General features: G+C 48.0%; 1 protein-coding gene and 1 pseudogene across 2 annotated transcripts; both read right to left on the bottom strand.

Moving 5' to 3' along the window:
* Positions 1-3,609: 3,609 nt before the first annotated feature.
* Positions 3,610-20,898, bottom strand: PAX6 (paired box 6). Of its 2 annotated transcripts, XM_090267600.1 has the most exons (11): positions 20,841-20,898; positions 17,259-17,389; positions 16,433-16,474; positions 16,123-16,338; positions 15,213-15,378; positions 9,155-9,313; positions 8,366-8,448; positions 7,984-8,134; positions 7,768-7,883; positions 4,421-4,571; positions 3,610-3,719 (listed from the first exon to the last, which is right to left on the bottom strand). In XM_090267600.1, the coding sequence occupies exons 1-11, from the start codon at positions 20,848-20,850 to the stop codon at positions 3,634-3,636; spliced, it is 1,311 nt and encodes a 436-aa protein (XP_090123726.1). In that variant the 5' UTR covers positions 20,851-20,898; the 3' UTR covers positions 3,610-3,633. The 2 variants fall into 2 exon arrangements, with proteins under 2 accessions (XP_090123726.1, XP_090123727.1); XM_090267601.1 differs by lacking the exon at positions 16,433-16,474.
* Positions 20,899-24,430: 3,532 nt separating this feature from the next.
* On the bottom strand, positions 24,431-25,226 carry LOC150018018 (uncharacterized; annotated as a pseudogene).
* Positions 25,227-26,983: the final 1,757 nt, after the last annotated feature.

The following is a 26,983-nucleotide window of genomic DNA, read 5'->3' as shown; positions in this document are numbered from 1 at the left end:
ATGTCATTTCTAAAGCATCATATTAATGCTTTCCAAAGATAGTCACCATCAACATCATCGAATTTAAGCAATACCAACCCTAAGTTGCAAAAAAACAGGTAGGAGGTTTATTCCTGAGGAAAAAAAAAAGGGAAGAATTTGTGTTTGGTCTTGGTGTGCCAAACATACAAAGAAGAAAAGCCTTCTTTTTATAATCTTGTTAACATTAAGGCCCAGAATAAAAATAATAAGCAGAAGAACATAGACACCATCCTAAGATGAAAAAATTTACACACAAAAAAAAGCTGAATCTTAAAATAATACTGTATCTTTGGAAACCAGTTAAAATAAAATGTGGGAAGAGATCATTATGTGAGCCATATCAAGAAAAGCCAGTAGGTTACCACTTAAGAGTTAGGAGGCACAGCTTTGGAGGGAAAATATTCTGGAAATTCATTGTAGTAAAAATATTTTTTTACTCAGAATAACTTGAGTGCTTCCTACTCAAACATTCTCTAATTCTGTTCACCTGGTCTCCCTAAGTTAGGGAAGTTTAGAGAAAAATCATAGGCTGTTCATCTTGTGAGTCTTCTGAGGACATCACAAATGGCAGGTCACCTCCTGGAAGATGGCATCAACGCATCCCTGCAGAGTCCCTGCTGATAAACATATAAATATACCTATCAATAAATAAGTAAACAAGAATAAGTTATTTCAGTAAGGAGTCAAAGGCCACCCCCTGGGCACTGCTTCCACACAGTGCTTGCTTGCCATCCTGTGCAGGGAGAGTGCCTGGAGCTTCATTCAGAAGGACAGCTCATCTCCCCAGGGGGAAGGCAGAAGGCAAGGCAGCCGTTCCATCCTGCGGGACCAGAGGGCTTCTGCAGCTGAGCAGCCAGTTCTTTGGACTGAGCCAGGCTGTGCCACCGCACCCTGGAAATCATGACCCTTAGAGGACACGGATACATGCCCAAGTGCACACAACACAGACCCTCCGCCCCCACAGCACTCCCCTTCTCCCTCCCACAACCCCTGCGCCCAAAGGGCTGTCTGCCTTCTCCAAAGTCTGTGCGCTACACAACAGAGCCGTGGGCCAGACCTGGTTGCTTGACCCTGGTGCAAATCATAGCCTGTTGGAAACCATCCCTCTTCTTGCAGAGCAGCAACCTGCCCCCAGCTACAGCACACACCGCACACAGCCCTTCTCTGACAGTTCCCTGGGCACAGGTCCCTCAGGAATGTAAGCTGCAAAATGTCAGGAGGTAGAAATATCCGCATGGGCAACTGTCCCAGCAGTGCATATGTATGCACACGCCGCTGCAGAAGTGTGCAAGCAGGCAGCGCAGGCTGACACTGAATCAAAGTACACGCACACATACAAGAACTACTACCAACCTAGGAAGGTGACTCTAAATTGCAGCAACTCTGGTGGAATAAAAGTATTAATACACAGCATGCCACAGAGATGAATCACAATTATCTGTTCACAAGTAATTCCTTAACTAGAAAATAGTCGATGTGGAGCTAGAAGGTTATTTTTTAAACATCCAATTAATTTCTATTTTTCTGATCATTTGTCTTTGGGAGTTAAAAAAAAAAAAAAAAAAAAAAGCAGACAGTACAATTCAATGGAAGTGTGTCTTTGTCCCAAGGGTTTTAGCCTGTGCAAGCATTTAATCTAGACTGCCAGAACGCCCAGCCTTTGACTGAAGTTTGCAGAAGAAAACTTAATATTGTCAACTTATATGTTGCACAGAACAGATGGAAATAAAAGTCTCAGACAGGCCTTTTCCACCCAACAAAGGCTTATTTTTTTTTCCATCCTTTGCTTGGGCTCAAGCACTCCTGCCCTGCGTGCCGTCACTTTAAACATGATCAGATCTGTGCTTCATTGCAAATAACAACTGACCAACAATGGGCCCTGCTTCATAGATTTGGGAATGTTTGGCTTAAGCTGCCAATGACTGAAGGCCTTTAACTCCCACCGGCCAGTCACAGTCTGCTTTGTTGTTGTCTGTTGATGTGTCTGTGCTCATTATTCCTTGACATGCAACATCCCCCTCCGCCCTCCGACCATCCACAACACACAGAGAGCGAGATTCAAATGGGAACAGCTGTAGTGGTTCAATGGGAAATGATGCCTCTGTGCAAAGGGGAGGGCGACAGAAAAGGGAGAGGGCTTATTTGAGAAAGGCAACAGCTTTCAGGGAGTCTTGTATAAGAAATCTACTTTTGAATATACTTCAGTGAAATCACTGTTGAAATAGGCTGACAATGGAAATCTGCCCAGATTGAAAATGCCAGCCCTAATTCAAAAGACAATTCCTAGTTAATAGCTTGCTGCATTTTAAAATTATTTCTAGACTTTGAGCTTTTGAATTAAACAGCTAGCTTGGAAATGTTACCATTTTGTATGTATCTTGTAGGTATAAATGGGCACAGATCTACACACAGCTTCATGCAGAATTTTTTTCTATCACATTTCCAATTTATGTTATCTATAAGAATTATTTCTTTAAGGATCATCAGCATTTAAAGTAGAGTATGTATGAGAGTAATGATTGGTTCAGAATGTTATTCTAACATGGAAATAAAATTTGTAACACCACACTATAAGGTTTAAAAGAAAATAGTATAATAAAGGAAATACAAAGGCTTTGGCATGGTTTTTACAATCAACAATGGTTAATTTTGATATGTACTTGTGAACAACTTCAAAACACTTAAGTTTAAAACTCTTGCAAGCACTTTTAATTGATTAGAAATGAATTCTAGATGCACAAAATGATTGGACTGTGAACAGTAATACAACTATATCTAAGAACAATTAACTTTTGCTGGCCAAAAAAGAAACGTATGATTGCATGAAAATGTGTATAAAACATCTATAGAGTATTCTTGTCAAATATAAATGAAATTAACTTTATTATAGAAATCATTCTGAGGATTTCTAGGGAAGACAAATACTTACATTTTGACATAAAACAAATTGGATTATATCGAAGACACACTACCTTTTAGCTATCAACGTTTTTCTTCCTTGAATTTATATCTTACCCTTTTTTGCACATAAACGTCATCTGTTAACCACCTTTGGAAAACCAACAGATATTTCTTACATAAATCTAGTGCATGTTGTTCCAGGTTTAATTATATGCAAAGGAATGATACAAACTTGGAACTTCACTCAGTCCATAAACAATGAACAGATGAGTAGAAGTATTCAATATATCTTGATAAAACTCTTAAATTCATGGCAAAGCTTGTTGATCATGGTTTCCTTTTTTAAAAAACAACTTCATGACCAACAGAGATCAAACATCCATCCAGCCTACATTGTTCTTTTTTCATTACAACATACAAATGCCCATTTACAAATAATACACCAAAATGAATAAAAGTTTGGATACCAAAATGAAGATTTGTTCCAACTGATATCGTGCCTTCTGTAGACAAAGGTCCTTGTTTCAAGTCCATTCCCAGGTGGTACAATACAGGACACAAGTGCAGAACGGAAGTGCGCCGAACAGCCATTTTCCTTTCCTTCCTGAACCCCCAACTGTTGTGTCCATTTAGTCACTGAATGAATTAACACAATATATTCTTTCTTTCTCTCTCTTTCTCTCTTGCTTTTTTTTTTTTTTTTTTTTTTTTTTACTGTAATCTTGGCCAATATTGAGACATATCGGGTTCACTTCCAGGAACTTGAACTGGAACTGACACACCAGGGGAAATGAGTCCTAGAAGTGGATAAAAAAATAGTCATGTAGATAGTCCCTTCAAGAGACAGGCATGGAGTATGAATTCCTATGTTAGAAAAACAAACACTAATGCTTTTTAACCATATTTTTTAAAATATGTTTTTAAATGTTCCAAAGTAGAGCCTTCAGAAACAGAAAAATGTTTTTACACATACTACTACTGAACCCTGAGTCCCCTGTGCAAAATGAAAGGAAACAAGCTCCATCTGTCTGTATGTTTGGAACTTCAGTGATAAAACTCTCTGGAAAACCAGTGAGGTTCTTCTTCAGTTGCAGTGAGAAGCAGAGGAGCTACGAGGGTGAGCAGTCTTCCATGCAGCTCACGGAGCCCTCACTACGGAGCTTTGGCTAATACTCCCTCCTCAGAAACTTTCCTGTCTTGGGCCTTGTCTTTATATACAACTTCTGTGACCAAATTCAAGAAAAAGAACTTTGCTGTCTGTATCGTGTCAAGTTACTTACTAACTAGCCTGGCTGAATTTCTTGTTTCAATCAGTTTTCCCCAGAGGAGTGAGCAACCAAGAGTTAAACACACCATCACACAAGGCCAGGAGGTGGTTTTGTTGAGGTAGGCAGGGTGTTGTTTTCTGTTTTAGGTTAACTTTGAGTGAAGGGAGATCACCTGTCAAAAGAAGCTCTCAAGGCCACCTCTGTGCAGCCCATAGAGAGCAGCAGCTCACCTGTGGAAGTGGTACCCGAGGTGCCCATTGGCTGACTGTTCATGTGTGTCTGCATGTGTGGTGGGGTGTAGGTATCATAACTCCGCCCATTCACCGAAGGGCTGGTAGGCAGCATGCAGGAGTACGAGGAGGTCTGGCTGGGGACTGGGGCCTGAGAGGAGAAAGGCAAACCTGTGGTTACAAAGAAACGCATGACACAGCCACATACATCCCCAGGCTCCCTCCTCCCCAGGACCTCTACCAACACGCTTGATCATTAAAGGCTCCGTTATGTAAAGCATTGGAATTCCAGCCCTGACTGATGTGGCTCAGTGGGTTCGGTGGTGTCCCACAAACCCAAGAGTTACGGGTTCAATGCCCAGTCAGGGCACATGCCCAGGGTGCGGGACAGGTCTCTAGTCTCTTTTTCCCTTCCTTCTCTCTCTCTTTCTCTAAATAAATAAATAAATAAAGTCTTTTTTTTTTTTTTTAATGTATTGGAATTACGTATGATAACTCTCAGATCAGGCCTCTAACCAGTCCGTCCACTGGCCGCTGCTAGAATAAAGCTGCCTACACACCAAACTTCTAAAAGTACTACAACTTCAGACAACCGTCCAGGTACACAGTTGACATTACCCATAAAATTAATAGTATTTTTGTCCATTTTCATCTTAGATATCTACTGGCCCCTTTAGAGAAGCTCTAGCATGAGGACTTTCATTAAAACACACCCTTTTCCATGGCTGGTGTTGCTCAGCGGATTGAGCACCAGCCTGTGAACCAAAGCGCCGCTGGTTTGATGCCCAGCCAGGGCACATGCCTGGGTTGCAGGCGAGAGGCAGACACACATTGATGTTTCTCTCCCTCTCTTTCTCCCTCCCTTCCCCTCTCTCTAAAAATAAATAAATATTTAAACACACACACACACACACACACACACACATACATCCCTTCTCCTGTAAACCCAATCAATTTGGGAATCCAGTGACCCCACCCCCTGTGCCCTGGCCCAATCCCATATCTCAAGCTTTGAGGTAGAGAGCAGTGGGAGGAGGGAGGAGCTCTCTGTAAAACTTGGTTTAGGGACTTTGGAAGCCTTTCATGGTTGGACTCATGGGATTAAAGATTCTTCGAAAGAGACAGATCAGTAATGACCTCAGATTAAAGTGGTCAAAAGTGTCCATACATACTTATCCCCGTCCCGAGAATTACCTGTGACTTCCTTACAGACCCATAAACCCAGATTGGGTTTTATCCTTAAAATTCTGGTACTGTCCTCTAAATGTTTGCAATGGTAGTGTAGAGCGGGTCACCCTTTTTCCTAACTAAATAAGAAATAGAGAGCTGGGACAAAACCCTTCATGACCTCTCATGGGGCTATGCCAGGGCAGAAACCTTGGGATGCAGTAACAGAAGCATGATGTCAGGCACAAGGCAGATTATAGTACTACTCTCTGCTCTGCTAACTATTCAAATGTTTGACTTTCCAACACCCACAGCCTCAGAGAGGGTGATATGTTAGAGAAGATCCAGAGGGGGACACCCCCACTCTTTGTAAAATGGTTAAAGATTCTGCTCAACAGGATGAATTGACGGACAGACACCCCCGCCCCTGCTCCCAAATTCAAAGAGTAATTTTGTCTGAACAGAATCATTGATAATTTTTATTTTCTTTATGCTTTATGAATGCATGTATATTTTGAATTGTATAAGTTGTATAATTTTTAATGTCAGTCAGATCAATTGACCCCATGCTAGTCTATATGTGGGAACAACTCTACATCTACTTGTGTCTAATTGTTTTCTCATATACGCATTCAGTTTTCTTCACAGAAACCTACATGTTGCTACAATTCACAAAACTGAACAAGACATGCCCTGGCCTGGCTAAAGTCAGAGGATGACTGCTAACACCAGGTTCAGAAAGGCAAGCCGGCCTCCAGGGCCCTGCCAGAATTTCAGTTTGCATTTGTTTCTAATTCCCAAAATCTCTTCCTCTAGACAATCTGACTTCTGGAAAATTCCAAAGCAGTTGTAGCAACCTCAAGTCATAGGCTGTCAATTCCTTAATTTACATTAATTAACACTATGGCAAATAATATCCAGATGCAATAAAAATAAACGAGGGGATAATCCTCTGAAGTTGCTTAACTAGCTGCTTTTACATTAATCTGAAGACTGTGAAACATTTATTTTTGCAGTTATTTTTATTAGAAATTCAGCAAAAGATGTTCAGTGGAGAATAAACACTCCATGTAACCACAGAACTGTTTCCAGCAGAGGCTAAGCCCGGCCCATCTCACACCATCCAGCCTCTCTAAATGTTGCACAGACAGGACTCCTGGGAAAGTTACTGCAGCAGACCCATCGGAAGACAAATTTCCCCCCATGAAGAATCCACCCAGCTCCAAAGTTCTGGTACACCCCACCTCGCTATACAACTTCACCATAAAGGGTTAACCTGGTACAGGGCCTAGCATGTGTAGGGGCTGATAAATATTTGGGACAGAATTGAGAGCAGGGGCAGGCTGTTCTACCAAGGGAATAGCATCAACCCAGGCAGTGGGGAGTGCCACCAACTCATCACATAATTCATGGCAAATACCTTCTATTTCTTTTTTAATTTTAAAGATTTTATTTATTTATTTTTAGAGAGAGGGGAAGGAAGTGAGAGAGGAAGAGAAACATCAATGTGTGATTGCTTCTTGCGCGCCCCCAACGGGGGACCTGGCCCACAACCCAGGCATGTGCCCTGACTGGGAGTCGAACTGGCGAGCCTTTGGTTCTCAGGCCAGCACTCAATCCACTGAGCCACATCAGCCAGGTATTTCTTTTTTATTTTTTAATTGTAAGATGTAGAAAGAAAACTAGCTGTTTCTCTACATTGAGTGTATCTCCCTATGCATTTTTGAATCTCATTTCTGATCCACTCTATCTTCCCCATTAGTTTATCCCACGTACTCTAAACAATGTCCAAATGCATAGCTATTAACATGAACGCATTAATATAAACTCAAATGTTATGTCCAACCCCTTACTATCTGATAACATGTCAGCATTATTTCCGTTTTCCAGTACAAGTTTCACTGATAACTAAAACATGCCCCATTCCCACCCACCATTATCTATGAGCAAAAAGATTAACTTGAATGAACACCTGTTTTTTTTCAAGGGCATGAATCAATCAATCAATCAACTAAAAGACTGGATTGACTATTTTTGTATCACGTTAGACTAGTCCAGCCAAGTACTACAGTGAGAAAGGCTCCAAGAAGGCGTACAGGACCAACGACGTCTGCAGGCCCCGGCCCACTCGGTACTTGCCCCCCGCACCCGCTGAGCAGACAGCTGCAGGCCTCACTTACCTGCATAGGCAGGTTGTTCGCCATGGTGAAGCTGGGCATGGGCGGCAGAGCACTGTACGTGTTGGTGAGGGCTGTGTCTGTTCGGCCCAACATGGAGCCAGAGGTGAAGGAGGAAACTGCAGGGAAAGACACAGGACCGACAGTTGTGGTGGGAGTCCGAGCCAAGGGCAAACGGGTTTAAACACATTTCTTAGTAGTAGTCACATTTCAAATTACCAGGCGTGGTGGGTTGTGGAATTGGCTGGTAGACACTGGTGCTGAAACTACTGCTGATAGGAATATGACTAGGTGTGTTGCTGGCCTGCCTTCTCTGATTCCTCAGCTTTTCTTCTCTTCTCCATTTGGCCCTTCGATTAGAAAACCATACCTGGAAATCAAACAGAACAGGTTAGCCCTGTGCCTCCTCACAGCTCAACCCCACCTCTGGCACTCCCGCTGTGCTCCCCGCCCCCCGCCCCCACCATGGTGATGAAGTATTTAGCAGACTGAATCTGTTAACATTTACATAAACACATGACATTTATTAGAAGCACCTTTACCTCTAGAAAAGGCAAATGGTTTGAATCACAAAGCATGGAACCACATAGTAACTGAGTACCTGTATTCTTGCTTCAGGTAGATCTATTTTGGCCGCTAGTCTTTCTCGGGCAAACACATCTGGATAATGGGTTCTCTCAAACTCTGAAAGAGTAAGTTGAGTTTTCTATGTTGTGTCAGAACTACACATAATATGTCAACCACGCCCTGGATCAAGCTGGTTCCCACCTCCCCACTTCTAGCACCTTCAACCAATTCCCTTTAAAATGCTACTACTGTTTACTACTGTTGTCCCCACTGGTGTGGCTCAGTGGGTTGGGTGTCATCCCACAAACCCAAAGGTCACCGGTTCAATTTGTAGTTTGGGCACATGCCTGGGTTGCAGACCAGGTCCCTGGTCGGGGGATGCAAGAGGCAATCAGTCATTTCTCTCCCTCTCTTCCTCCCTCCCTTCCCCTCTCTCTAAAAATAATAAATAAAATAACTTTTAAAAAAATGCTATTCCTGTTAGCATTGACTGTACTTAGAAGATCTATCCCACCAGAACCAAGTTAAATTTTCTGTGGAATGACATTCATTCAAGGACGTTCTGTGGCCTGAATTAGCCAAATCATCATTTTTTCTTTATGAGAAGTCAGGCTTTTAGGCTTTGAATTACTGGTACATGAAAAGAAAAAAGAAAACACACACACACACTGAAGAGGTGCCCAGAAAAAATAAAGAGACAGAAAGAAAAAAGAAATCTTTTCAGTCCTCTATGCAAAGGGCCCTGACTAAATTTAGCTCTTTGTACTGAAGATGTGGCATTTACTTTGATTTACTGCTTCTCTACTTTGAAAAACTCCATCACCTTTCTCCAGGGCTTCAATTTGCTCTTGGGTAAAGGATGTTCTATTTCTTTGCAGCTTCCGCTTCAGCTGAAGTCGCATTTGGGCCTCATCTGAATCTTCTCCATTGGAACTGATGGAGTTGGTATTCTCTCCCCCTCCTTCCTGTTGTTGGCAGCCATCTGGAACAAAAAGAATAGGACAGTATGAGAGATTTGGAGTAACTGGGGGCCTCCAAAAGGGGTCTGGTATAGCCATGGACTCCAAGAGCTGTATATTCACACAGTCTTGCAGAAACATTCCCAAGGTAACTGTCAGCCTTCTTTTAATAAAAGTGACATACGTTACCTGACCACCATTTTTTTTCCTTTCTGTTTTTATCAAGATGAGGCCGATCATACAACATAGACATTTACAGAGTAGAATTTCTTTGAATGAAAAAATAAGTCATATTTCCCATTAAAATGATCTTTCATAACGAACCTTGACTCCCCAGATGCCTCACCCAGTTCCCGTTCCCTACAGAATTTATTTACCTATGGCTGTGTTGGGAAAATAGAAAGTGATGTTCAAGATTTCAGATGATCTATTATCAGTAATTCCTATCTAATCAATTACATGTTGATAGGTTTGTAGAAAATGCTATTAAGAAACCAAACCAAGCTTGTAATCTTTTTTAAAAAATATTTATCTAGTTTTTATTTTAATTCTGCACAGTCAATTTCATTTTAAAGGTTGTGAATTTAGAAGTGCTTGCATTGTTCTGCAGTTTTATTCAACTATTGTATGAGTGTGCTTTGCCTTGACACCTATTACGAGCACAGCTGTAATTATATCATCACCAAGAACAGGCTATAATTGCTGAAAATCGAATTTTATATTTAGATAAAAGGACTGTCCATTCTTTGTAATGTGTTGCACCAGAAAAAAGTAAGATTTCTTTTAAATTTTTAACATGTAATTTTGAAAAAGAAATCGTAGAGAGTTCACTAACTCGCTAAATATGCTATGCTGCAGCTGAATCCTTGGCATATCCTTTAAGTGGTACATTTTTAATTAGGGCATTTCCACCACTTTTAATGTAATTTCTATCATTAAACAGGGGAAAGTTTTATTGTTTCCCTTGTTGCTTACAGGGCAAGATGTGTACTTGGGCTAGCTGTCTCTTGTCTTGTGCCTTGCTCATGAAGCCACAGCCTGTCTGAAGGAAAGTACTAAGCCCTGACTGAGCCTGCAAGCTGGGTCCTGGGTCTTGGGTCCTGAGGCCTCCAAGAGATACCAACAGGCCCTGACCCCCATCCTAGAAACTTGGCCAGGGTGGGGGGGGCCTCTAGGGGGCCTTGGTGAGAATCAACTTGGCCAGGAATATCATTTATAACCGGGAGACAATAGGCATCGTCTTCAAAGAGTTCAGGGAATTGTGACAGGATCTAGTGGGATCTTTTCAGGAACTTTGAAATGTTTTAAAACCCCAACTTTCTCCCCCATTTAAACAGGCGGATTCATCGGCACTGGCCACCATATGGGCCCTTGGAGATCTATTGAGATGACCACCAACACTTGAATAGCAAGGGGCTGCTTTTCAGCGCCACACAATGCCCTGCGAGTGAGGGAAACTATTAAACTCCTGGGGCAGGAGCGTTGGCAAACTTTCGTGGGCAGAATTTTGAGGCCACAATGAGCGCGGACAACAAAAGGATTCTCTTGAGGCGTGCAGCGGGCCACATTGTGTTACAAGAAGCCCAGTCAACAGACTTTTCAGTGAAGTGTGTTAACCCCTCTGCTCTGCTATCATTAATCACTGTCCGAAGAGCGGGCGCCTCAATGCTATTTAGGGAGCTTGGCTGGGGGGATGGAGGGCGGATGGGGGGCCAGGGCAGGGTGGAGGGAGGTAGGGAGGGTGGATGGGGACAAGCAGGCTTGGGGGGTGAAGACACAGGATTCAGGAAGGATGGAGACCAGGATTGGGGAGGGTAGGGGAGGAAGCAAAGAGAGAAAATGGGGCTTGGGTTGGGCGGGGTGAAGAGGGGAGGAAGATGGAGGAAGAAAGAGAGCTACAACGAGAGAGAGACCAGAAAGGTATAAAAGGACAGAAAAGAGGGCTGAGAGGAAAAAGAGACAGGCTGGAATGAGAGGAGGAAAGAAAGAGGAAAATGAAGCTAAGGGGGGGAAAGAATGTATTAATAAATAGGCCAAAGCTCTACTTTGGGGGGTCTTGTGCTATCTCAGAAAGGTGGGGGGGTCGGGAGGGCTACTTAGCTCAGGAAGAGATACGCACTCACTCACGTGTGCCGGCACAAATCTGCGCTAATTTACTGCCCCAGGTTTCCCGGTGACTTTGCAGAGTGTTGAAATGGAGAGCCACCCTAATTTTTGGATTCGGTGAAGGAAGAAGACTTTAGAAATAGTCCTTTTTGGCCAACTAGACAGGCTCCTAGGTTATTGCTTTAAGAAAATACAAACAGAAATCTGGGATCATCAGACATTTAGGGACAGGGCGCTGAGGAGCCCGCAATCCCATCTCAGCGGGGTGGTCAGTCATGCCTTTCAGGAAGCCCCACTCCAGTACTTTTTCTGGCACATTCGATCTTGCCAATTAAACAAAGCTGCGGGCGTCTCCCTCAGAAGACCCCCACAGATAGCATTCTTTGCTCTTGTTTGCTTCTCTTACGTCTTCCTAATTTTAAAACATGGACTTTTGCCCACGCTTTCTTTCTCCCTTCCATCTCCCCCTCCCCGCTCCACACACACACACACTCACACACAAACACACGCGTGCAGACGCAGAGCTGACTTGAGAACTGACATTTAAGGGAAGGCAAGTCAAAGGAGATGAGGAGAACTCAATTTTAAATTTTGGGGGAGAAGAGTGGCATTAGAAGCAGGTCAGGAGAAACCGGTGACCCCTCAGAGCCAGCCTGCACCACTGAGAGTTATTATTATTATTATTATTATTATTAATTATTATTATTAATTATTATTATTTTCAAAGTACCAACTGTTAGTAGCCAGGCAGTGATATAGAGGTCACTCTGAGATTGGGGTTCTCCCTCTTTCTTTTTTTCTTTAGTGGATTTACCTTCCACTCTTAAAGCTTTTAACAAAATAAAAGTAGAAGTTGGATCTCGAATTCCCCACATGATAAACCTAAGTGGCAGACAATTAAGATATCTTCTTTAAAAGGAGCCCCCTCGGAGCGCAAAGAAGGGGCCTTCAATGGGCGCCGTCCACCTTCCAGCCTAATCCGTAAGAAGGCGGGTGAAAGCGCCTCCCATTATTCCAGCCCCAGGACCATCTGACGCTGGGGATAGGATTTGTTTCCTGGAAGAAGGAGAAGAGAGAGAGGGGGGAAAAAAAGACGCTGGGAAATAAAATCATTCCTTAGTTTCTTAGGGTCTTAACCAGTGAGGCGGAAAACAAGCAAGAAAAGATAGCAACCCGGTTGCGGCACCTTTTCAGCTCGGGAGCACGGATCAAAACATTGTAGCATCTGTTGAAAAAGAGACTGACTAAATCCTATAGAGGGCCTGGGTATTATGGGGGGTGGGGGTGAGGGGAGGAGATAAGAAAGAGTGTCTCCGTGATCTCTAAAAACACCAAATCGCTGGAGAACAGGGGCCGAATAGAGTTGTCTCTTGTTGTCAGCCCACGTCGTCACGATTTTATTCACCACCGCATGGCGTTGATCAGATGGAAACCGTATTTGTCTCCCTCTGAGACCTAACCTCGCCTTATGCTTTCGGAGTAATGGACTCTTTAAAACCCCCAGAACGGCTTCCAGGTCCAGGAAAGGGGGCCAGGGAGGGAGGGGTCCTTCTTAATGCCTAAAGGTCTGAGGATTCCCAACCCGGGCCGGTGGGCCCAAGCTCGCCACCAGCGCCCCAGCGCCCTGTGGTCCCCACGCCCGGGACTGCACACTCAGTGCCCGAGGCGCGTGCTCCCCACGCAGCCGGGCTGCGGTCCGCTCCCAGATATGCGGCACAGGAGTTTTTTGTTTGTTTTGTTTTGTTTGCAGGAGCGGAGTGGGGACTGGCAGTTGGCGTGGCAGAATTCTCTAGCAATTCCTCGCTAAAAGTTCAAAGCTCCTGAACGAGCGCCACCTCCCGCCCCAATCAACTCCTCCGGGTCCCTGCGGTGAGGCTCTGGTTTCCCGCGCTCCAGCTCCCCTCCACAAAAAGCTGCCCTGATCAGGTGCCGCCTCTGGTGGAAGTGGTAGGGCTAAGAAAGCTGCATCCTTCGGCTTTCTGTTGGGGTTCTGGGAAGCAGGAGGGGATGTCCATGCTTTAAGCACCAAACTACTGGAAGCGAGCCCTCCAGCCGAGGGGGCCGCGGCGAGGAGACTTGGGGATCAGCTTTCCCAGGCCCGGCCACTGTGCCCTTCGCCCTCCCCAAGACTTCTCGGCTCCAGTAGGCTAGACGGGCAGGGGAGTGGTCGCCGTGGCCGCGGGCTGCTGTGGGGCTGGTGGTCAGGTGCTAAGCAAAGCTCAAAGCGAGTTTCACTTGGGTGTGTCCAGTGTGTGCACGTGGAAATCCTAGTTTCAAAGGTCAGGTGAGGGTGCGGTGGTCTACACTCCACCGTGTCACTGCCTCGTCCTCACCAGTGGCCAGAGTGGGCCTGGGCCTGTAGCCCTGTTGGGGGCAACGCGCCTCTTCGGGTGCGCCTTCTTCGCGCTGTGGGAGGGTGGGATGCTGCAGGTTCAGAGCAACTGGGCGACCCGGCGGGCAGCGTCGCCCAGGGGAGCCGAGGCCCTGCGCATCAGGAAGCCTGGGCCGGCTGGGCCGAGAGGCCTCGCTGGGAAACCCGGAGCGAGCGCTTTGCTCCCTATCTTCCCAGTGTCCGTCCTATATTGTTTTCTGCTCTTAAAACTGACATGTCTAATTGGCAATTGGTGCCGAATCGTGTCCAGAGGTCTCTTGTGGAACATTTCTACAGCTGTCTCCTTCAACTAGACGCTTATTCATGTCGCCTTAATGAGAAACAAAACGTTCTCTAATGAGCAATTACAGAGCGACAGGATTGTTCCCATAACAAATTCTTGCGAATGACAGAAGCATCCTTTGTACCAGATATTTCGCATACTGTTACTGATTTTCCCTTCTCTAGTCCAGCTCCATGGAGGCACGGGGCACCCGGAGCAGGTCGGAGAGCGCACGGACGCGCGGGCAGCCCCGTCAGCATCCCTGCGCCGTTGCCCCTGCCCGGAGCCCCCAGGCTTCTTCGTGCTCCTGGGAGTGAGACGCCACGTCCCATTATCCCGCATATTATCTCCTTGTCACGAGGACAACAAATACCGATTAATCTTCCGAGTAAACGGTTTCCTATTTCTTGACCAAGCTACCTCAGTCTGTGTAGGGGAGGGGAGAGCCAACCAGCCCCACCCCACTCCTATCTGCTCCTCTTCCTCCATCCCTTCTCACAGATGCTGGAATGGACCAGACCCCATCTTTCCTCCCAGCCCCAAGTCACCCCCGAAGTCTGGCTCACAGTATTATCACTGTACCTTTCTAAGCAGTCACCGTCCACAGAGAGTGAGAACTGGGTGCCCAGAAGGATGGAGAGGGATGTGTGGGGGTGTTTTATTTGGGAGACCACCACTTCCAATGCCCCGTCTTCCACTTGACCCAACATCTCTCTGTTCACCCTCTCATATGCACCCTATTCACAGTCACATAATTTGTCAATTATGGCAAAAAGCAAACTGATACAATTATGTTTACCTCTCTGTCTGTCACTGTTAACTTGTCACACTTCTACAGCAAAGGGGCTCTCTGTGCATTTTAATAGAAATTTTGAATAGGGTACCATGCAGCTAGTTCTTACACACATTCCTGCCCATAACACACGTGCACATGCACACACACACCAGCCACACTCATACTACTCCTGACATACACAGCCCATACATTCCCAGGCCAACCAGATAGTTCAGTAAACACCATCTGCAAGCCAGTGTGTCCCAAGCCTTTGAAGAGTCTCCCCACTACATTCTCCAAGCAGAGGCCTGGAGAGAGAAAGGTTGGGGGAGAGGAAAATGGACTGCATATACAGAGAGATTAGATGATGAGTGCGTGGGGTTTTACCTTGGGTAGGTTGCCCTGGCACTGAAGTCCCTGGATACCAACCCGGGCGGGTGCCCCAGCTTCCGGTCTGCCCGTTCAACATCCTTAGTTTATCATACATGCCGTCTGCACCCATCTGTTGCTTTTCGCTAGCCAGGTTGCGAAGCACTCTGTTTATTGATGACACCTACAAATCAAACCAAAATCAAACCAAATGGTAGTGTCTCCTGAAGACAAGGTCTCCCTTCCTTAAATCCCCATTTCAGCACACCCACCCCCTTAAAGAAAACTCCTTTACACATTTTTTTTTAAAGAACAAACAAACCTCCCAGCCACCCTGGGACAATGTAGGTGGATTTGCAGGGACACAGTGGACAGAATGACAGCTATCACTTTGGGCATGGAAACTGGGTTGGGTCAGAATTGGGGTATGGGAGGGGATCCTTGACCATCGCTCAGGGTCTCTGGTTATCTAACTCATATGGCTGCTTTGCTTTCTTAAAAAATTTCCAAACGATTTTAGACTTGGTTTGGAGCTTTTTTTTTTTTCATTCTGTTTTATATTAGAGGAGAAATAGATGTTTGAACCTGAAAAAAGGTTCAGGCAGGTGGATTTGGAGGTCAGAATCTGGTTTTCACTTTCATTTTTCTTCTTGATTCAAGTGTCTTTCCCCAGGTGTGTCAGCCCTCTACTCTGCAGCATGTGAATGGGGTGAACAGCTCCCCACACTTGACTCCCATTTCCCAGAAAGTCAAGAAAAGGTCTGGATGCTCCTTTCAACAGCCCCAGGTACAGAGACATACGTGGAGCAGGGAGAAGATAAGACAGACACCAGCAGGGAAGAGAGTAGAAGGAGGTGAAGAAAGACATGGTAAGGAGGAGAGAGCATGGAGCTTAGGGCAGGGAGGGGGATGTTCTCAGTGAACTTACACTTGGTATATTATCGTTGGTACAGACCCCCTCGGACAGTAATCTGTCTCGGATTTCCCAAGCAAAGATGGACGGGCACTCCCGCTTATACTGGGCTATTTTGCTTACAACTTCTGGAGTCGCTACTCTCGGTTTACTACCACCGATTGCCCTGGGTCTGATGGAGCCAGTCTCGTAATACCTGCCCAGAATTTTACTCACACATCCGTTGGACACCTGCATAGGGGAAGTGGACAGAAAACCACATTATTAATAATTTCAAGACAAAAATAAAATTGTTTAAGTATGCATTAAACAATGACAAGCTTACGTTTTGATTGTCCAGCACTTGGACTTTTGCATCTGCATGGGTCTATAACACAAAAATATACCTTCAATGGTACGAGAACTTACTGTAGAGAGGTTTTTTTTTCTTAAAATTACACTTGTAGCCCCAGAAACTACAAATATGATACTTTCAAACCATTTGAACTTAAAAAAACTAATTTAAAAGTTTTTTATTTAAAAAAACTTTTTGTAAACACTGCCTGAAGATGCATCAAAACGAAGTCAGGTTTTTTTATGTGCTGACCTTGTGTAAAGTGGTGTTAGGTTTTAATGAACAAAGGGGGAAAATAAACTAAATTTAATCTTATTTTTCCTTTAAAAATATACCAAATTAAGTAAATGTGAGTTACGGAGGGAGGTAAACAGCATTTGTCTTTTAAAATCAATATATATTCTTCATGAATATGAAAAATGCAAACCAACATCTCAAAATCTGAGGTAAGCCTGGCATGAGAGAGAAGGGAATGAAATTATGCCAAATTTGTAAAACTCTGCTTATTATAGTATATAAACTATAGTACATTGAAAAACAAATATTTTTACCAAAGAAAAGAGAAAGGTTTTTTCTTTAATTCACACACTTTTTTCCTTAAGTAGATGAGTTGTGTGACTGACCCAGGTTGAAAGAGATAGGGAAGGATGGTGGAAGGAGAGGGGAAAGCGGGAAGACGGGGGGTGTGGGGTGGGGCCTGAGGTGGGTGGGTGAGGGGGGGTCCATAATTAGCAGCATTTGCAATAAGAAATGAAGAAAGGGCATTGAAAGTGGAAGGCTGCAGGGGCAGCGGGTAGGGCGGCGCTGGGAGGATCACCTGCAGAATTCGGGAAATGTCGCACGGCCGGGCCCCGCTGTGAGCTAGCTCTACGATCTTCTGCCGGGTGGAGTCCGGCAGTGGCCGCCCGTTGACAAAGACACCACCAAGCTGATTCACTCCGCTGTGACCTGAGGAAAGGCAGAGGAGAGGAGAGGAGAGGAAAAGAGAGGAGAGGAGAGAGGAGAAAGAGTAGAGAGAAGGAGGAAGAGGAGGAGGAGGAGAAGGAGAAAACAACCACAATGCAGTCTCAGCTCCCTGCCAACCCCTGCGAACGTCTGTGATCAGGTCCCTGCTATCGATCAAAAATGACAACAGGACCACGTAGCCATGTGAGGCATCGGGCAGACCAGCCCCAGACCCAGCCATGCCCTTGCCCACCCGACTGCAGAAGCACCAGAGAGGCAGACACATGCCAAGGAGCAAGAACACAAGCACCTCACTATTGCCACCACCCCAGCAGTGTCCCCAGCACACTGCCCCTCTTCATAAACACCCCAGCCAACCACTGAACCCACAAGATTCAAACAATCAGCTCTAAAAATATCTCCTCAAAGATGCCTTCTGAAAGTCATGGCAAACTGGTTCTACAGATTCTGAATCTCCAAGCTCTCTGCATTGTTGGAACTGGGAGATAAGATCCTACAGCTCTTCAGCGCTCCTGTGGAAGCTGGAGTCCAGAAACGTTTGCTGTCACATTCCAAACTGGTGAAGGCACCGCACAACCACTGGGGTTAAAAAATGCATATATAGAAGACGAGAAGGGGAAGGAGTAGAGAAGAAGCAGAACAGTAAATCTGTGGCTAGTGACCCCAACCTGGGTTTCAGCACCTCCTGCAGGCACGAGGGTCAGAGCCCCAAATCTGCTTCAGCCACAAGGTAGTGGCTGCTGCGGCCAGTGGGGCAGAGCTGGGAGTCCGCTCACAGTGGCCACAGCTCGATTTACTTCCACTGCTGATCTCAGCCTTCCCCACAGCCAGGGACAGTTAGTAGCAAAAAGCAAAAAGAAAAGGAAAAGACCACACCACAGTGTCCCCCATCCCTCCTTTATCTCACAGCCTCGCGCCATTGTCTAATCTTAGGGAACATGAGAAGAAGTTAGTGCTTCTCTGTAGCCCCCACCCCAGAAACCACAAGCATACAAATAAAGCCAACTGACTATTTCCACTCCCTTAAAAACCTCCAACCTGCAGCCCCAACTCTAGAGAGCAGCCCTTCCAGGAGAAGACGTGGCTCCCTGCTCAGCTCAGCTCTCCTCTCCTCTCCTCTCTTCTCTTTGGAGCCTCTGATAAATTGACTCCAGGAGCCTGAGCTTCTTAGCAATAAATAAGCTCCAAATATAGAAGAGGGGGGAAAATATGATGAGCCTCTCTGACATTTGTCTTTAAAATAAAACTAGCTGCACGTCAAGTTTGAGCTTAATTTCTGGAAATAGGCGGAAGTCGCTCCAGATCATGCATGGAAGGCTAATTGAAAAGATCAGTCGGGGCGCTTGTGGCAGCCTTGTCACTTTGTGACAGTGCTCCGCTCCAGGAAATTGCATCGTCACGACAAACGGGACCATGATAAAACGACCCTTTCTGTCCCTATTTGTAGATCACTCAGATGAGACTGAACTGCACTCCTTTCCCCGTTTTCAGGGTAGCCAAGGGCTTGGAGGCGAGGGGGTCGTCACTGAGGGAGGGGGCCGGAGCCTAAACTCCATGAGAAGTGACAGGCATTTGGGGGATCTGGGCTCCGGCAGGGCCCAGCACAAGGGGGGACATCGAGTGGACATCGCTTCTCCAACAGAGCAAGGCCTAGTCGGTGCTTCTGGTTTCTCCCTTTAGTGCCTTCCTTTGCTTGGCAAGACCCATCTACCCCCACCCCCACCCCCAGCTACAGGGCCTCCCCTTTGGGCAAAGGAAGCCTTCCCAGAAAGAAATGCTGTCCCAGGGATAGACCAAAAAGACTTTCCAAACTTCACTCATAGCCTGGGCAATTTTCAGTCTATGAATGCCAAGGCATCTGAGGCCGCCTAACCCTAGACCTTCCTCATCCGCCCCCCCCCCCAGTGCAAACAAACAAACAAACAACGCGCCCACCACCTCCGCAGGGACCAAAGGCAGGTGCCTGTCCAGGAGACGCCAGGACCAGGTTGCCTCTGCCAGCATCGAAATGGCAGCGAGAAAGCGCTGCTCTCTAAGTTCCCCTACAGAGGTTAAGCCTCAATCATCGCGTCCCTTCCCTAGGGACGGCTGGCGCTCTCGCCCAGTGGCGATGATTATGCGCCTAGAATTCGACCGCGAAGCCTCTAATAGGAAAACATATGGTGTCAATTTGGATGCTCTGCGCCTCGCGCACACCCGGGAGCAGCGGCACAAAGCCCTGCAGGCCGGCCCGGCGACCCCGCGCCCCTCGGGGCCCGCCCGCCAGGCCGCAGCGGCAAACGCTCCGCGCTGTGCGCCCCAGCCGGGCCGCCCCGAGAGCCTGTGGCCGAGGAGATTGAGATGCAGGGTGAGAACCCAGCAGCCGGGAGGGGTGGGCAGAAGCCTTAGCCTTGCCAAGAAGGGTGCCTCCCAGGCCAAGCCCCAGGGCCTGGCAGGTTCTGAACAACTAACGCACCCCCTCCCCAAGCTCGCCACCTTTGCGCCCTCTCCTGAACCTCAAGCCCACCAGCCGCGGAAGTACCGGGAGGAGGCTAGCGCTTCTAGGACAGATAGATCCGGCGCGAGGCACCCTCCTAAGCCCGCATTTCTGGCAAGGGAAGGTTGCTGGAAGACTGGGGGCTTTCTGCAGTCCTACAGCTGAGCCCTTAAACCCCGTCCAGACTCTGCACCTCAACCAGGGCCTAGGTTTCACCGGTCCTGCTGTCTTCCAGGCCCGGGCTCCAAACCAGCGCTGCTGCGTAACAACACGCTTGCACTGAGCAGTAAAGTAAGGTGGACTGGGGGGGTCCAAGAGGCCTGGGGAGAGGGTGTATGGGAGGTTCAAGAGCCGGGGAATGAACGACACAAGGGGTCTGGAACAACCAGGACCCACACAGTGTGAGCTACCAGGGCAAGGATTTTCCAACTCATCATCTCGACTCCCACTCTCTTCCCAGACCCAAGAAATCTGCTCTGCCAGAGCCTACTAACAGCCCCATTGGTCAAGTTTACCACTTGTACCCCACTGCAGGCCTGGGTGTCGCCCCTATGGCCTCCTAGAACCCTAAGGGGGTGGGGAGGAGAGGAGCTGCCTTGGGAGTGACTAGGGGAGGGGTGCCCCCACACCCCATCCAGACGGTGGAGACATTCACTGGTGGCTAAGCCCAAAGGGGCCTCCTCCTCCTGGAGCAACCAGGAGAAGCCTCCGCCCAGCCGTGCTCAGCCCAGCCCCTCTCTCTCTGGGGTCAGAGCCCGGGCAGGGGCGGGGAGGGGGGTGTGAGTTACAGGATTTGGGGGGATGGGGTTTCTCTACTCCAGCTTCACAAATTCAAGCGGGACGTTTTCCTCACGCCCCGAGGCCTGGCCATCCCTGATGCCAGAAACCTCCGTGCCCTCCCCTGACCCAGTGGTCCTCACATCCCAGCCCAGTGGGAGAAAGACCAGAGGCACTTACTGTTCTGCATGCTGGCGTTGGCTGGGGGCCGCGGGATCCCACGGGGCTCGAATAGGGGACTCTGTTAAGAAGAATATAGGCATTAATACTGGGCCCTGGCCAGGGAGGCCTACCTTCCGACAGAGGCTGACCTGGAGTCAGGACAGGAGACTACCCGTTCTTTAGGAAAGGATCCACTCAAGTGCTTAAGGCCACCTGGGGGTCATCCAGCCCTGCCCTCCAGTGCCTGCAAAATCTACAAATAAAATACTCCAGTATTCCCGCTCTGTTTCTTCCAAATCCCCAAACAGTCAACCCTTTAATCAAGAGAAAGGATGACCCAATTTTGAATTTTTCTTCCATATGAACAACAATAAAGAAGCATTCCAATTCTTCAGGGTTTTGGAGGCCAAAGCAGCTTTCAAACCACCACAGAACTTGCCTGAAATCTGGGCTGTCTGTCCACTCTTACAATAAAAGGTCTCACACATCTGCGCACCCCTAGTTAAAGTCTTCCCCCTAAGATAAAACAGAAGGAGAGAAAGGCATATCAAACTGTGGCTCAAAAGCATAGGCCCACTGGCTCTCTGAGCCACAGTCTCAGAAAACAAAACAAAACAAAACAAATACACGTCTAGGGCTCAAACTGCCATAAAATCCTAAATTTCAGAGTCGCACCCACGTTTTCAGTGGTGGCTCCTGCAGAAATTTCCGCCTTTTTAGAAGCGGCTGCTCTGGCCTGGCTTGGGAGAATTGGAGAATCTCACAAGTCAGGTCCCATTTTGCAAAAATATCAGGAACCAGGGAAAGGAAAAGGAAAAAAAACAAACAAACAAGAGAAATAGTGGAATAAGGGATAGAGGCCGAGGAATAGTACCTGAAGTTTAGAGATGAAAGGAAGAGAAGAGGACCTCTGAACTTCGGGGTGCCTGAGAATGCAGGCTGGGGCTGATCTGGAGGGCTGCAGAGCCATACCTTCTCCTTAAGGAATTTCACCATTCCAGAACCCAACTCTCTGGTTACCCCTTTATCCTGTACTCTCCCCTTCAGAGCTTCCCAGCCAGGCCCCCACTCCACGCATCTCCCAGCTTTTCTGGGACTTTGAATGTGGCAGCCCAACTTTTCCCCCCCAAACCTCACTTATTGTGATTAACTTTTCTTTTGGTGTTTAGATCTTCCCCCCTTTTACAGTACTGTGACACACGCTGTCTACCTCGCCTCACTGCTTTAAAAAGTACGAACAGGAGGGGGTGAGCGTGGTTGACAAAGCCTACAGACAGCGAACAATGGCTTCTATTCTCCAGCTCTCCCCAAACCCAAAGAGCGAAACCAAGTCTCCCTAACCAGCAACACAGCTTCCAACCGCACGCACCAACAACCCACCAACTCACAAAAGGAAAAGAGGGACACGTCTTGCTTTGTAAATCCTGACCTAGTGCGTGTCTCCCCGAGGTTCACCCTCCACCACCCTCCCTGCCTTCCCTTAAGAAGATTCTGGGGGAGGGGGCAGAAAATAGAAAAGTAATTTCTTGTTATAAATATCTGGAGGTAATTGTGTTACTGGTGTGAGTTGTTAGGGGCTGTAAAAAGATACAACGGCACCGTGGGGAGCTCAATTGGGAAGAGAGAATTACAATAAAGAGCTCATTCAAGAGGTTTGCAAAAGAAGGAGAAGAAGAAGAAGAAGAAGAAGAAGAAGAAGAAGAAGAAGAAGAAGAAGAAGAAATAAAATAGTTACAGCATCATTTCTCCCTGTTAAAAAACTCACATGTTCATTCTTTTTTCTGTTTTGCCTATTGTGATTATTAATTTTGCCTGTCTGCAAGCAAAGAATTCTAAGAAGCACATTTTTCCCTCTAAGGCCATTCGTGGTCTAATTTATTACCTAGCTGGGAGTCAGCTTAAATCTATAAAAAATAATCTTCGGAGGAGGACTTTTTCCCAGCTTCCAAATACAGTCTGCTAAATATTGGAGATGGCAGAGGGCTACCCAGTTAACGCCCAGCTGGGTTAGCTCTCAAGGCCTCCTGCCTCTCGGTCCCCATTACCATAGTCAAGCCCCCGCCGGGCAGAAACCCCAACTTGGAACAGAATGCATTCCCCACCCCAACCTTAAAGCGGGACTCTGAAATTACAAAGTGGTAGCAGGCAGGGAGAAGGGTAGCAGAATTCTCCTAGAAGGGGTAAAACTTCCAGAACTACTCTCTGTAACGCACTCTGTATTCAACTACCTCGAATGCCCCCATCCTGGCCCGTACATTCTTGCCATTTTTATAAATTCAGTATCTGATTCCAAATAGATATAAGCAACTAATTTTTGAACCATCTGGAAAGGTGAAAGTACTTCCTGCTCTATCACCATCCCTCACCCCCAACCCTCATCTCAGCTAAGAAGCTTTCTAATTACTTAAGTAATAGCTAACAGTGCAAAAGCAACCCGGGATGAAGGGTACACCCACACCAGGAAGCAGTCCTGCAAAGAAAGGCGAGACCCCTACCCCAGCCACAGCCAGAGACCCCCAGCTCAGCCTGGGGCCTTTCTAAAGCCCTAGCCAGGTCAGAGACCCAGGCCTGGAACGAAGGAGTTTCCAGACTTCTGGAAGTCGCTAGGGCCTTGGTCCACTAGGCCACTGAGCCACTGCCTCCCTGACACAACGAGCCTCAGCTTTCAAATACTGTTATTTCAAATACTTCTAAAAATCCAACCCCAAACTCCTTAGCTGGGGTGAAGGGGAGATCTCACTTTCCACCATCCCTGCCTCGAGTAAAAAAGTAATTAGCAGTTAAGATGACAAAGTTTTGCTCTCTAGGGCCAAATAAGATAACAAGTAATCAAATTGCCTTCAGCCCTTTGCAAAGGTCACGGGCTATAAAAAATGTAATGTCAATGGCAACAACTATTATTTCTCCTCCGTAAACTCACGAGGCTTTCAAGCTCTTTGCCCTTTATTTCATTTTCTGCTCCCTCCCCCTCCTCAACCTTTCCAAGTTTGAGATGCACATCCAAAATGGCTTAGTGAGCTTTACATAGAGTATGGGAGAAAAAGATAGCATGTTCAACGTTGTTTTTAAACTTTGTAGAAATTGCTCGAGACTGAAGGACCGGGTTTTAGTCCTCAAAAAAAAGGGCGGGGGAAGCATTTCCACTTGAAATTCAACTCCATTTCCCCCCATTACACTTGCTAAAATTCAGGGCTATTGTGGGACGCAGAGACTGAGAAAATCTGCACAAGGAAAGAGACAACAACTTTTGGAACTTTTTAAAAGACATTTTTCCTCCCGGGGTCTTAGAATCAATCGAAAAGCTCTCAAATTACTCAGACTAATTAGCTGGGAGAGGATGTGATCAGACGAAGAGGAAAGCCAGTGCTTTCACGTTGATTTTTTTTTTTAAGCTTCATGAAGAAAAATTCAAGGGATTCAGACTTTTTTTAAAAAAGCAATCCATTTTCCACCTCGAAACTTGTTGAAATGGCAACACCGGGTGCAGCTTTGTCAGAGTAAGACAAGGAAAAATACCCACCGAGCGCTGGGGGCTGGAGGACAGGAAAGACCCCAGCTTTCGCAGAGCGAGGGCCAAGGTTGGGGGAAGCCTGGGGAGTAGAGAGTTTTCAAGTTCCGAGCTCTGCGCTCCAGTTGGGGGCACGAGCCCGAGGGCTTGATGGAAGAAGCTGACAATCCTGGGCCCAACTCCGAGCTCCCTCGGAGCGCGCGTTTGACCGCTCGGCCTGGTGGCTTCCTTCCCGGCTCCCGCTCACACGCTCTTTCTCTCCGCTTCCAGCGTGCGGTTGCCTTGCCGATGGGCTCTGATCGAGCGGGCGGCGAGCGCTCGAATGCCAGCGGACTTCTGTGCCCGGGCTGAGCGCGGCACAAAGGCGGAGGGCGGGCGGACAGCCGAGCGGGCGGCGGGGCAGCAAGCCGGCTTCCGTGGCGCTCCCTCGGTGCGCCCACTCCCTGCGCGCTCGCTGGGACCTCGGCAGGACAAAGCGGCCGGCGGCTTGAGGTCCCGGCGGCCGTGCCCGGGCCTCGGGCACCGCAGAGCCTCTTTCTCCTCTCCTGCCGGCCCGGAGCATTTGGCGACGCTGGGGCCGAGAGCCGCGGCTTCTGCTCCTCGCGGAGCCTGGTTCTTGCTGCGAGTTCAGCCTGCTCTGGCGCTGGGGATGAACCGGCCGCCCGAGCCCGAGCCCTGCGCCGCTCCCGGTCGCCGGCCGCGGGCTTTCGCTGGAAGTACAAAGTTTGGGCTCCTGCGTGGAAACTTCTCCGGCCCAACTCTCCCGGCGAAGCAGTGGGGGAGGGGACCGGTGAGAGGGGAGGAAGGCAGGGGGAGGAAGGGAGGGATACCTGCCTGAATACTGCAATAAAAAAATGAAGCGAGAAGAAAGAAGCGGACTCACCTTTGTGAGGCATCCTCTCCCGTCAAATCTCCTGTCAAGTTTTGTTTGGTTGGGGTGTTTCGGCTGTTACTGCTGTTTAAAGACCACAACGGTTTGAAATGACGGTGTTGTAAAGGAGTTGCTGGCGAGAGTTTTCTCCACGGATGCTGCCGATTTGGTGTGTGAGAGCAATTCTCAGATCCCTGGGAAGGAGACAGAGATTGACAATAAAATGGGCTGTCAGCGGCTGGAGAGTGAGAGATAAAGAGTGTGGGTGAGGGAAGTGGCTGCAGCCAGCACACCTATGCTGATTGGTGATGGCTCAAGTGTGTTAATGTGTGTGTGCCGGCGCCCGGCCTCGCCTCCACCGCTCCTCACTGGCCCATTAGCGAAGCCTGACCTCTGTCATCATCCTCCAGCAAAACACTTCCTCCTGCGCCTGAACCAGAGCGGGAAATGAGGCCGAGCCACGGTTCGCTTTTCAAACCCACTAATCACTCCGCAACATGCAAATGCACCGCTCGCTCCCACACAAAATATTGCTTTATGCAAAGCAGCGCCGGGGCCTCGCGCCAGCCGATTGGATGCTCCCTCTCCCCGCCTGGTGCAATTGGTCCGTTTGTTTGAATATGAATACACTTGTTATCCGCTCCGCCGGTGGGTCCCGGCTCCTCTCCCCGGCGCTGGGCCCCCGATCCCGGGCTCTGGAGCTGGCACTTTCCGACATCTCTAGGCTCCGAGCGCTGCGGGTGTCAGCGCGGCCCGCATTGTGGCCGCAAACTTGAGGGGTCGATTGAAAGCCGCTGGGCTGAGGGTCGCGCCCCCCACCTTCCTAAGCTGGGCACGGGAACTCTCAAATCAAGGGGGGAAGCAAGTTTCTGCAGCTCTACAGAGCCCTTTCTTGCCTTCTTCAGCGCAGCCTGGCCTGCCGCCCCGCCTCCGCCCGCCCTCCGCTCCCGCCCCTACCAGGTCTTCGCCTGGGCGCTGGGACGGGGAGCGCAGCAGTGGCCGCGCCCCGGCCCACCTGGCCGCTGGGAAGGGGAGAAAGGGGCGGGAGCAGCACTGGGTCTCGGCTGCAACACTCTGGCGCAGGCCGAAGCGAAGCCTAGGCCGAGAGGAGGCCGTCAGGCTGGAAACTCGGCGAGGCCGTCTGCCTTCCCAGTCCAGGCCTCCCGAGCCTGCCCATTTCCCCCACCCCCTCGCTCCCCCGACCCTTTCTTCTGTTCTTTTTCCTTTCGGAAGCCTCGGTGCGCAGCGGAGCGGAGACGCAGCCGAGCTGGAGAGGCCCGAGCAAACACGCCACTTACTTTGTGTACAGAGGGTTCTTGTGAAAAGCCCTGAAGAGTCCTCACCAAACACTCACCAACTTCTCCCACGTGCCATTTGTTGACTAAGTGCGGCTGCTTTTCCAGGCGCCCAAGAGGAGGGGACGCCAGGGGGAGATAAGAGGGGAGGGGGATGACCAACGCTGGAAGAGATTGTGTGTGTGTGTGTGTGTGTGTGTGTGTGTGTGTGTGTGTGTGTGTGTCCGTGTCCTCGCTGGCGATGTCGGTGTGTCGATGTGTGCCATCGATTCTCTCTGTGTGGTGCAGGTGTGTGGGCACCGCGATTCCTTCTCCTGGGTCTGCTCAGTCCACGGAGGCATCTCCCCTTCAACTGTTGCCAGAAAACCGGGTTGGAAAGTAAGTAAATGACTTTTCTCTTCTGACCACACACCAGAAGTCCATTTGTTGAATGCCGGACAATTAGGACACACCTCAGTACACTCCAAAGGCGCCCCTCGGCGCTGCA

This window comes from Furipterus horrens, unplaced genomic scaffold (assembly GCF_987537825.1).
Source record: "Furipterus horrens unplaced genomic scaffold, mFurHor1.1.pri manual_scaffold_2, whole genome shotgun sequence".
NCBI lineage: Eukaryota > Metazoa > Chordata > Mammalia > Chiroptera > Furipteridae > Furipterus > Furipterus horrens.
Note: the sequence above shows the minus strand (reverse complement) of the source record. Positions and strands in the feature narration are given on the sequence as shown.